The sequence below is a fragment of the Simochromis diagramma genome, unplaced genomic scaffold (genome assembly GCF_900408965.1).
Source record: "Simochromis diagramma unplaced genomic scaffold, fSimDia1.1 OVJJ01000602.1, whole genome shotgun sequence".
Classification (NCBI taxonomy): domain Eukaryota; kingdom Metazoa; phylum Chordata; class Actinopteri; order Cichliformes; family Cichlidae; genus Simochromis; species Simochromis diagramma.
In genome coordinates, this window is record NW_024387040.1 from 1874494 (window position 1) to 1887562 (window position 13069).

General features: G+C 37.9%; 1 protein-coding gene across 4 annotated transcripts in view; it reads right to left on the reverse strand.

Annotated features, from left to right (window-relative positions):
- Positions 1–13069, reverse strand: part of tpk1 (thiamin pyrophosphokinase 1) — an 80885-nt gene that overhangs the window by 46986 nt on the left and 20830 nt on the right. For all 4 annotated transcript variants that reach the window (XM_040044324.1, XM_040044325.1, XM_040044323.1 and 1 more), the window contains exon 4: positions 11414–11483. In XM_040044324.1, coding sequence (XP_039900258.1) covers positions 11414–11483 — 70 coding nt within the window. The remainder of the gene's footprint in view (positions 1–11413; positions 11484–13069) is intronic.

Genomic DNA, 13069 nt, shown 5'->3' on the forward strand with positions numbered 1-13069 from the left:
GGCATGTGTCAGCTCTTTGATCTGTGCAGCGAGGGAGAAGAGTGACGCCGCCGGGACAGACGAAGAGACATGGAAACTGACAGGGTGAATCTCTGTGGCACCGAGCCTGGCCCTGTCACACACACACACGGCTGACAGAAGATATACATAGATTGATGGGAAAGTACACCCAAACAAACGTGGCAGAATACAGAAGCAAAAGTTCATGTTGATACTGTGATAGTTAGGTGCATAAATGCAAACGCATCAACAACAGATTGGATGCAAATTACTCATTAGTCACATCTAATAAACAGATCACTGAGTTGGTGTCCTTCTCACACGCGCAAGCAAACAGAGCATCATGTACATGGTGTTCAGATCTTGAAATATTCCAGCACACGGAATGAGTAGATTCTCCATTAGAACTGTGCATCAGTTTTAATAAACAGAGGTCACAGTGTGATTGGATGTTTTGACACATAGGATCAAGTAAAGACTATGTTGCTCTGAACTGACATCAGTTATGTTTTAGAAAGGTATGTGGACTAATGATAGGAATCTGACAGAGCACACAAATAAATTGCACGATAGTTGCTTTCAACTAAACTTCCCTTGCAAATCATTTAAGTCTAGTTGAGTTTCTATCTTTAAAGGAAAGTATCAACAAAAAAAGCACTGAATGAATGAATTGAACCATAAGTTAAGCTTCGTTTTAAAATTTTTCAATTAAGCTTGAAGAATAATCACCTCGACTTCCAACTTGTATTAATGCTGACAGCTTATTATTCTGCATTTATTATGCATGAAACAAATGTAAAATGAATGAAAATAAACCTGAGCTACTTTTGCCAATTTTAATCTTGAAAGTTTATGGTTTGGTTAAAGAAGAGCACTTTCTATATAGCCGCTTATAAATGTGGATACATGTCACAAATGCACAAACAGGCACAATAACTCTGAACTAACAGGATGCAGAAATAGCATGTTGATGCATGTAATTAAAATGATTAGTGCAAATAAAACTGGTCAGGAGTTTTGGGGAAATACGAGCGTGCTCAAAGTAAACTTTTATATGTATTTCATTCATACGAACTGAACTGTTTTCTGTGGCAACCTGCAATGCCCAGAGTGTAGGAATTAACAACCAGCCACTACTGAATAGAAGATTCCTGCCGGAGAGTAACAGATAGCTCTCTGTTTATTCATTTGTGTGTATGTGTGTGTTTATGTGTATCGGGCAAAGCCACGCAGGGATGCAGTGGCTGCTATCTAGAGGCATTAACAGGTCTGACATTACGATTTCATGGTTGGTTGGGTAGCGTGTTTGTGTTTGTTTGTGTGCGTGTGCTCCTCTAGCAAGAGGCGAGAGCGATGTTCCAGTTGGTTGAAGAAAGAGATACATAAGGATTATTCCCTCCCTCCTCAGGATTCCCATTTACACCAACAAGATACAGGAAGACAAACACAGGAAATGTTTGCAATCTGCTGCCACATACATGTGCACGTGCGCACGTACACGCACACACGCACACACACACACACACACAGATTTAAAGACAAACGCACAATTCCAACTGAATAAGACAAAAAAATATGATCAAGGAACAAATTTTTCATCTTGAGATAAACACACAAAATGTGCATAAATAGCAGCAAATATGCAGGTACACACAACCAAAGGCTATTTCGCCTCCTTCTTATTATACAGAACACCACAATTGCATCTTCATTCAGAAATAACCTTCATGTGACAGATGGAATGAGCTGTGACACTGGGTCTGATCAGAGCTTTACACAAACGCATACACACACATGCACACACAACCACACGCACATTCCTTTGTGACCTGTGTGCATGACACCATCGGCGGAGAGTAATTGACCAGCCAAGATTCTAAATTCTGTATTTGTGTCTGTGCACATGAGGGTAAATGCTGTTTGCGTGTTTGTGTGTCTGCATGTTGTGCGCCTGACAGTCTTCACTTCCACATTAATGTTAACTGACACTTTAATTTGGATGGGAAATAGAGCATTTTACCACCAGTTTGTCTGAGCACCGAGTGGCAGGACTGGCTGTGTGACCTTTGCCTGTGTTTGTGTGCCTGTCTTTGTATGTGTGTATCTCTTTGTCTGTCAGGCAGCTTGTGCGTCCCTCTCTCTCTGCATCGTCTGCCTGTTTTTTATCATGAACAAGTTCTCACATAATGCTCTTCTCTTTTATGGTCTCTTCAAATCATCTCACACTTTTGCACTGCAGTTCTAACTTTTCCACATAATTAAAGCGACTCTTCAATCTAAACACTGTCCTTAGAATCAACATCTAAGGACAGAAGAAGCACCTTCTTTTTGGATAGATGTGTTATATTTTCCACCTTTCTTTTTCTGTCTTTGTTTTCTTCAAACTGGGTCTCACTGCTTCCATATGACCACTTAATTACAACCAAATGTTGTATATGTTCTTTTATTTTCTTGTAGCTTTCACCCTCTCGTGAATCACAACATGATAAACACTCTTCTCCCTTTTTCAGGTCCTTTTCATCACTTGAGGAGATGTGGCTCTGATTACTCCTCTCATCCATCGCATCTCCCAATCAGAGTAGAAGAGATGATGAAGAGGTGGAGGAATTGCTTTGGATGACATCATTACATGCCGTATACATAAACAACCAAAACCAAAGCAGTATGACATGCATAGCACTAGATAGACTCACAATAGCTGATGTGAACAGTACACTCTCTTACACACACACACTTGCATACAAATGTGGACACATGACAAAAAACATTTGACAACAAATCACATGACATTTTTTGGTCAAGTGTTAAAATTGAACCTCAAAAATGACTCTTTGCTTAGAAGATAGGAGGGACAGATAGTGGACGATATAGGCACGGTGCTTTTAGCTGCTTTTAAATATGACAACAGGTTTTTTGTATTGTTTTAATTACCTTAACCAGACTGCTGAAAGGCTATTTTTACTATATGATATGATATAATATCTTATAATATTTGTTAAGATGCACTGCCTTGTGGCGACAGAAAAGCAACAACCTAGGAAGGCAAGGTATACAGAAGAGCATCTCTGAACACATGTTAAACCTTGAAGCAGATGGGCAATAGTAGCAGAAGACCATACCAGGTGCCACGCCTGTCAGCTAAAAGCTAGCAGGAGGGGCACCTTACAGTTTGCATGAGCTCGAAACTGGAAACTAGAAAACAGAAGATCATAAAAATGTTACCTGATCTGATGAGACTGTTTCTTTTGCAACATTTGGATTACAGGGTCAGAATTCGATGTGAACAACATAAAGCATGGATCCATCCTGCCTTGTACCAAAGTCTCAGGGTGCTGGTGGTATAATGGCGTGGTGGAAAATTTTCTTGGCACAGTTGGGCCTCTTAATATCAACTGAACATAGCTGAGCATCTTTTAAATACCACAACCTACCTATAAATACATTATACTACCTACAATAGTACTGATGCTGACTACGTTCATCCCTTTATGACCACATCTTTTGATGGCTGCTTCCGGCAGGATAATGCACCATGTCACAAAGTTTAAATCATCATAAACTAGTTTCTTGTGTATATACCTAAGTGCATAAACAAAGATGGGTTAATGAGAAGATATAAATTATTAGTTAGCAAAGATCAGTTGCATAATTCATCTTTATGTGGTCGATAACTATCTGGTTTCATAATGGGTAGTTATGAAAGCACAGGCCTTAAAAAAATCAATCAGTGTTAATAGAGTTCTTATTATCCCACTGCAGCAAAGATTCTAATTATCAAAACCTCAAAGCACATGAGTGTGATCTTACTTGCATGTTGGTGTACACGTGTGTCTAACACGTCTACGCGTGTCTATATCGACACACCGCAAACCCTCCTGTCTCGACGTGTCATGATGCTGAAAAGCATACATGTGTACACATCTGTAAAATTAGATTTCTTTATGTGATTCAATTGTGTCTGATCCCAAAGTTAACAAGTTAAATATCTTCAGGCTTCTAATAACCACATACCTGTCATACCCAAACCACATCTTCTAGGTTTATTAACTCTCTGTATTACTCTTAGGGCTACTAGCTGTACTATAAAAAAGGACAGTTGTAATTTTAATTATCCTTAATTGCTACAATTCTAATACAATAAACTTAACAAAATGTAGCACACCGCATTATGTAGAAACAGAAGTGCAACGCTCTCATATTAAAAGGCAAAGCCCAGTTCCCTGTGCTCATCAACTCGACTCAGCATGTCAATTTCCAACACAGAGCAATAAAGACTGGGGAGGATTTTCAATCAGTCTGAAATAGACAAACTCCATCAGGAGTGTAGCAGAATCGCAGGTGAAGACAGAGCCAGTTTTGCGTTACGAGTTATACGTAGTCCTGCTAAATAAATTGCTGGCATTTGACCCTGATTTGGTCACAGAATACCTGAAACTCAACTAAACAGTTTCCAAATGTATGAATACAACCTACATTAAAAAAACAGTAAAGGGACTATATAATATCAACATATTTGTCTTTTAAATCCTTTCTGATCACATCTGTATTAGAATTCAACCAACATGTGGTTCTGTCTACATCACACATGCAGGTACTTTCCTGTCAGGCACACATAAAGAATAAAAATCGCGAGGCATCAGTGGAATGTAGAATATATGAAAATGAGAGAAATAAAAAGAGAGGCTGTCAAAGATATCTATCCAACACTCAGGCTTATAAAAAAGTACTTCTGCTTTTGACAACTTCATTTGCTGAGGCGGACAGCATTATCTTCAACAAACCAAAATGAATAGACCTTGATATGGTGATATAACTACGCTATAAAATTCCCTTTTACATACAGACTAGTCAAACAGAGACACAATAACACAAGCACATGTCCTCATATTTTATTAACATCACATACACCACTAGCTGCAAATGTTATAAACTGCTTGTGTTCAATTACCTCCATCCACATTTAGCCATACTCCTCAAGCTGTTCATCCAGCTCTTGACATCATCCTGTCACACAGTGTTAGATTTGATGCAGACATTATAAACAAAGTCAATTTATTTGAAAGAGGCAATTTATTTATTTATTATTTATTATTATGCAAGAAAATCCAACCATCAGTGTCAGACCTGATGGAAAGGCAAAAAACCCATGAATACCCATGAAGTTTATTTACATGAAGTCAGAAGCTTAATAGTTAGTGTTAGTGCCCAAAGACAATTAACAATATCATTAACAATATTATAGTACACAATATCATAATGCAGGATGATATAACTAAAGCCTCAAATATTATAACTATTGTGATCGATATTTTAATTGCACAATCCCAATTCCAAACTGGAGGGAAAAATATTATCTCATTTTGAATTTGATGGCTGCAGCACATCTGTGGAAGGCTGGAAAAGTAAGTGGTACTAAAAAGAAACGGCTGGAGGGACACTTTGAACATTTAGCATCTAATTACATTAATTGGCAACAGGTGAGTAACATTACTGGGTATAAAAAGAGCATTTTAGAGAGGCAGAGCTTCTTAGAAAGAAAAATCGCAGGAAAAAATAAAAATTGTTGGTCACTGTAAAATTGTGAAGTGAATATTTCATCTACAGTACAGAATTAAAAGAATCTGGAGAAATCTCTGTGCAGTGGACAAGACCAATAATCAATAGGATAATAATATAAAAAACAGGCATAGTTATGTCCTGGAAATAACTGCATGGGCTCAGAAGTCATTGTCTGTGAATCACTGTTTGCCATGACATCTACAAGTGTAGCCTAAAGTTCTAGCTTCACTTGGAGAAAGCTCATGTAAAATGGACTGAGGCAAAGCAGAAACTGTTCTGTGATCAGATTAATAAAAATTTGATTTTTTTCTTTTGGAAAACTGCGTCCACCAGATTAAAGAGGAGAGGGACCATCAGGTTTTTTTTACAATATCAGTCCTCAGTTAAAAAAAAGCATGCATCTCTGATGGTATCTGGGTGCATTACTGCCTATGAAATTGGCACCATCAATGCTGAAAGGTACATATAGCAACATATACTAGATGACATGTTTTTTGAGGCAAATTCTTGCCTGAAAAAACTTTCAGAAAGACAACACTAAACCACATACATAGAAACCTGCATTTATTACAATAGCATGGCTTCATAGTAGAAAATGACCTTTTTTCCTGTTTTTCCGCCTTTGCTTTACATTGAGTTTTTTCCACTGTACTGTGAATAAAATACAGGTGTATGAGATTTGCAAATCGTTGCATTCTGTTTTTATTCACATTATACACACTGTCCTGACTTTTTTGTAACTTATTACAGCTGTCTACACAGCACTGCCTTATAAGTAAGTGCAGTGTTTCCTTATATATATGAATATATATTCCTTATATATAGTATGTATATATTTAACTAGCCATGGTTTTCAGGGTTTTCCCTTAGGTAATAGAACCTGGTACCAGGTACTTTTTCAGTACCTACTTGCTTACAAGTGATCCAAGCAGGTACTAAAATGTGACGTCAGACTGCACGCCACCAATTGGCTGGTCAGTAGGGTTACTCGATGAGTCATGAGAGCGTCTCGTTTATGAAAACCAGAGACCTAGCACCAGGTATTGCGTTGCCTTGACATCTACCTTTGTTGTAGGGTTTGTTTTACATACTAATTACATCACGGGACGACAACAATGTACATTAGGCAGTAAACCCTGTGAAGTCGTGGTGATCCATGGCGAGTTGATCCAACTAGGTACTAATACAGAAGGTTCTTTTGATTTAAGCAGAGCAGGGCTGAGCGCATAGCAGTAATCCACAACTTGTTGTTACAATAAACAAGATTATTTTTAAACTACATTCTCAGGAGTGGACCCCAACAGACTAAGAGACTTTGAGAGTATAATCACGGTCGTCCCGTGGCTCAGGGGGTTAGGAAGCGTATCTGTAACCGGAAGGTCGCCGGTTCGATCCCCGGGCTCTCTGTCCTGGTCGTTGTGTCCTTGGGCAAGACACTTTACCCTACCGCCTACTGCTGTTGGCCAGAGGTGCCGATGGCGCGATATGGCAGCCTCGCTTCTGTCAGTCTGCCCCAGAGCAGCTGTGGCTACAACCGTAGTTTGCCTCCACCAGTGTGTGAATGCGAGAGTGAATGAATAGTGGCATTGTAAAGCGCTTTGGGTGCCTTGAAAAGCGCTATATAAATCCAATCCATTATTATTATTATTATTAATCCCAACCTAAGGTGGAGCAAGATAGAGGACAACTTAAAAACGTAACATGGACAGAGTAAAAAGCACGTATGCATAAACAACACTGTCAGGAATATTTAGGAGATCTAAGCATGCTGCATTTAAATATGTAAAAGGAGAATTGGAGATGCAATACCAAGAAAAGAACAAACAGCTGACCCAAATTTCTAAGAAATTAGCAGTTGGTTAAATAGTATGATTCAGGGCGTGCACATCAGAAAGAAATGTATTTAGGTTTGAAAACAGAGTTAGAGAAATATATAAACTTCAGCTGGAAACCGGCTAATAGAAAATCAATAATGCATGATATTAGAATGTTTCTATGTCTTACATAAGCTCTGAGTGAACACTTTAAAATAAGATTGAAATATATATATATAGATATAGATATAGATGCATGCTTCATGGAGAAATCAAAAATATGCACCATTTGCCTTCTCTCACCGAGTAGAATCATTGTCGTTTGACTCATCATGAGAGGCAGAGAGCCTTAGCCTGAAGCACCCCCTCCTCTCTACATCCCTAATGTCTACCATTAAGCCTGTTTTGACAGAAGATTACGTGGCGCCTTTCTTTTAACTGTAGGAGGCCGTCCACCCACTCTGCTCTTGTGGCAGTACAGAAGAATGTGAAGGTTGACCAGAAACATTATTCTCATTATTCTTTGATGGAAATCATAGTCACAGCCACATATGTGGAAAAAACCCTGCAAAGTCTCACTTCACTTTTTATGGTTTGACATCGTCCACATTTTGAAGAAGGCATTAATAAAATTGCATTGCTGGAAAATTTCAATTTTGAATGTCTCTTGTCTTCACTGGCAAACAAAGCAGAAAATATGGTCAAACTGAAGGACAAGAAAATCCATGAAAACCCCATTCTGCAACTCAAAGATTTACCCCCGACATCCCACCACCAGACACTAATTATGGCCAAAAGGATACTCACAATTATTTTAATCAATATTGAGATCACTACTATTTCTCACAACCTTACCTTGATTTTAGTGACAAAACTGTTTTTAATGGACTCTCATTTGAATGCTGTTTTCACATCCATGTTGTTCTACATTCTTACTACAGCAAAATAAAATTGGTCCTCCAAATTCACCTAAATTCAGTGCATCTCTAAAAAATAAAGAAAAAGAAAAATCCCTCAGCTTTCCCATTAACCTTGTTCTACATTCCCGTTTATTAAGTCCCTCTCTTAGAAGCAAAATAGAAAGTGTTTCACTTCGTACCTGCATAATGGATGTGAAGAAAAAATCCAGAGAAAAGGATTCAACATCTGTAAGATCCGTTTTTCCCTTCCATGTGATGTTTTGCATATTGTACAGTGGAGGTATTGCCAGTTAGAGCAAATCACTGCGTGAGAGGATAACATATCTTTGGTTGATCGGAAGTATTTGCTTTGAGAAAAAAAGCTCTTCACCTTCTGCTGTTACAGACTTTGAAATCGATGATTGTTGTATGCCCGACTGTGAAATGCATAAGTGGAAGAGGATGGATTGATGAATGGATGGATTTGTCTTATGATGTAGTGTTACTCATCCAGGAAACATCAAGCGGCATAGTTACAGTGCACAGTTTTGACTGGCACATGCAGGCACATCATCAGGCATAGTTTTAGGGTTGCTTTTCCTTTGCATTTGAATTGGCTCAGCAGGCATTTTTTAATATTACTTAATAATGTTCATTTAATTGTAGGAAAACAAAATTATGATCAAGATTCAAATTCGACTGTGCAGTCCTAGTCCTATCGTTCTTCACTATGGGGGCACGAGTATGAATGTGCCCCCATAGTGAAGCAGTGCAATTTTTCTGGATTACTTGCAGGAATTTGAAGGGATTAATCATTTTATGAGTCTGCTGATCTCCAAGTGAGAGTTTATAACACTGAACTAACAGCTTTTTTATTTTTGAGTACAATTTGCTCTGTATGTAAATGAATATTAAAAAAGAAAAGAAAAGAAATTCTATAATGTGTTTACACATAATTTGGGGAAAGCTCAACGTGCACTCCCACATTACTATAGACGAGCATGCCCTCTGTATGTACTACATCTTTATCTTCAACTTCTCTTTGTTTTCAATACATTTCTTCTGCTTTTCTCTTCCTATTTATCTCCCTCATACCTCACACTGCTGAATTATATTTGATTCATGGGAAAGTTGCTGCTCTTGTCTGTGTTCCAGCACCGTTATGCTCTCATAAAATTTGGCTTTGATTGATTACCTGCATTTCTCTATCCCTTTCTCCTTTTCTATCCCTCTCTGTAGTCCATTAGTTATGGTAATGTTGGGTTAAATACATCTTAACTTGCTGGTGATTGATTTACACTTCCACACCCATAAGCATCCCCTCCCTTTCTTCCCTCCTCTCCCGCACTCTCCCAGCAGTGTAATGCATAACTTTTGAGGACAGATGCTGTTAGTGTTTGGAGCACTCAGGCTAAAAGGCGGGCATAGCTGACAGCTCCACTGTACAGCCTGCTGACAGAGCTCGAGCTGAGGGGTCAGATGATGAATCTGCTGTGTCACACAACTACACAGAACTAAGTGCAATGCTTCTGCCATCAAGACTCACATGGCGTATGTGACAGACACACAACATAGATCTATATATCTATATATATAGCTTGCTTTATTTCTAAAGCAGAGCAAAAAACACACAAAAGACAGTCTTACTAGCTTATTAGAAATGATAGTTGCTGTTTGAGCATTGTCATAATATATGGTAAAATGCACTGCAGTCAACCTGCAGCATGCAGGTCTTAACTCACCATGTTTATAGTATTGATCAGATGAAACAGTCTTGCTCAAAACACTTTGTTACAACACTGAACTGAAATGGCAGTTTTGTTGTTTCATATTTGCAGCAGTCATTTGTAACTATAATTTTTTAGCTATTACTGTGGCTGGAAAATAACATTTTATTAGTTTTCTGCTTACATTTGTCCTGATCATGCAACAGTGCACTGGCCATAAATTAACATTTTTAATCAATCCGATTATACTTTTACTCTTCTTTTATTTCACTCAAGTGATTCTGAACATGTATTTTAGGAAGTGCTGATTAACACATATTTCACTGCACATATCTCTGGAATGGTCTGAAAAAGAAAAAAAAATAATATAAATATGTTACCTAGATATCAACTTAAAGTAGGGACCACTTGTCACAAGATATGCAGAAGACCCTCTATGAATGCACAACACAGCTAACAATGAAGGAGATGGGCTACAGCAGCAGAAGACCTCACCTGGTATGCTTCCTGTCAGCTAAGAACAGGAAACGGAGGCTAAAACTTGTATGGGTTCACCAAAAAAGATAAACAGAACATTGAAAAAACATCTCCTGGTCTCATGAGTCTCAATTTCTGATGAAACATTCAGTTCTGAAAGCAAAAAATAATCCAAACTGGTACTAATAACGTGTAACTAAAAGGGTGGCTGAAAAGTGTACAATTCATGAGCTCATGCTTTAACTCATATTTGATCGAACAAAAGTAAATAAAGATAAATAAATAATATGCCCAGCATAACTACATACTTTCAGGCAATAATATTTTAGCTTGAAAATTTAAAAAAAAAAAATGATTGATGTATTTTCTCTTTTTAAGGACTAATATAAGTTTTTCTTGTGAGGAAGTTAATGGGCCTCAAAGACATTAAAGAGATGTCTACAACTTGAAAGTTTGTTACATTGAAAGAAGAAAAAGAACATGCACGTCGACAGACAAACACACACAACATCCCATTCACACCCTTACAAAACACAGGCTCGTGCTCACATGCTGGGTGTTAATGTGAAAGCCTGAACACTTCAGGGACCCAGCGATCCCCAGATCCATCTCTGACCTGACAGCAGTCCTCCATTAGCCTCACATGCACACGCGCACACAAATGCCGCAACAGAATGCACTCCTAAAATACTCTGTCAGAAACACACATGTGGCACACATACATCTGAGCTGGAGAGCAGGGGTAGAGTCATGCACAGAAGTCACAGAAACCAGATGTACAGCTGCTGAAACCAAAACATAGCACTTGGAGAAAAATATCTAAACAATTCCTTTGTGTAATTAAAATTCTCCAAATCATACAAGTAAGCACAAAAACAAAGGCACTTTAGAGAAAGCACATATTAACTAATGCAAATGTGACACGAGGTCGCCTCACCTGTCGCGATCCCCAGCTGTGATGTTATGAAGGTGATTAGCAGCTCCATCAGCACATGCCCTCAAGAGAGCTATAGAAAGAAAGATGCATATTTATCCAGTTTGTTTGAAATAAATGGTGCATATTTCTACAATTTCCTCTAAAGGTGCAACAAGATTCTCTTCAAACCTTTACAAACACACATGTAGTGTTGATCAAGTCTCTTATGGATCAGTAACCTGGATACAGTCACTTTAGGATTTCTTGAGTCAATTTTTATTTTACCATAACTTTAATTTTTTTTTCCATACGCCTCATTACCATAATTAAGAAATGTGCCATTATGAGTGCGAAAAATAAAATAATTAAGGAGCTTGTATATTTAGATACGCTATCATTAGGAACCAGCTCACATGCGACATCTTTCCACTGTCACTTCTAATAAATGTAATTCACACTCGCTCTTTTTATCCCCGAAAAGTTTCCTTTCAAAATGTGTCAAGTGTTGTGGGTTTTTTTTCAAAAAACACATTTATACAAAAAGGGACTTATATAACATTAACAATGTGTTATTTTTAACAAAGTACTTTGAACGCCAACATCAGCATTCCCAAGGTTTTTTGATAAATGGATTTACTTCAATCATTGCAGAAATGTACAAAGTTTGAATAAGGTCCAAATTTTTTAGAAAGAAACCACTTTCTCCCAATGAAAACATTACAAGCGGCGCGTTCCACAGTGCCAGCAAAGCATTATGGTTAAAGCTATTTGACCCTTTAAAAGGGAAAGGCAGCGAAAGAGCACTTATCTTTTTAGCTTTAAGTAACACTCAAATGATGGGATTATTTGCCATTCTTAAAATATTATTCAAGTTGCACTAAATTAGATGCAAACCATTTGCAAATGTATGCTCTCTCTCTCTCTCTCTCTGCTTCTATTCTATTCAAATTTAACACGCAACCTATTTTTTAAGAGCCCTTTTCTGTTTAGGGCTGCCGTGTTCACACAAGGGAAAACTTCAAAGGATCAGCCAAAGTTTTACTTTCACCTTGTTTAAAACTAACTAAAGCCTGCACCACAGAGACGGGCAACACTCGTGCATTTTTATGTCTCTAAAGCTTTCTTTTCAAGAACTGTGTCCATTCCCCCAACCCAGTACTTTTCATACGCTTGATATAACTCTGTGTTGTGTTTGGAACACGGAACCCCCCCAAAGTTTACTTCAGATTTAATGTGAACTTAGAAAAGAAGACATTAGTCTAAATAAAGTGGTATTTAGCGTTTGAATATTACTTTGCATTCCTCGGTGTTTCATTATTAACTAAATAATGCTGAAAAGATGTTTGGCTGTGGTATAAAAAAAAAGGAAAAAAACTCACACTCCTGGGGAAAGACGCACTGATTTTCACACATCATACATGCACATACTGAGTGAACTGTGACAAAAAATACAACAGATGTGCAACAGTGTCAACTTGAAATAGGTGCTAAAACCGACTTCCATTACTTTTACATATGGCACAACTTTTAACACATCAGCAGCACCGTGGCCTCTAAAAATACGTGAAGGACTTAACAATGTACATCACACCTACATACTGTAAATCACATTTAAACGTATGCTAAATTGGACGCAATTAGCGAGATAAAAGGAGAAGAATGATTATTCTCACATTC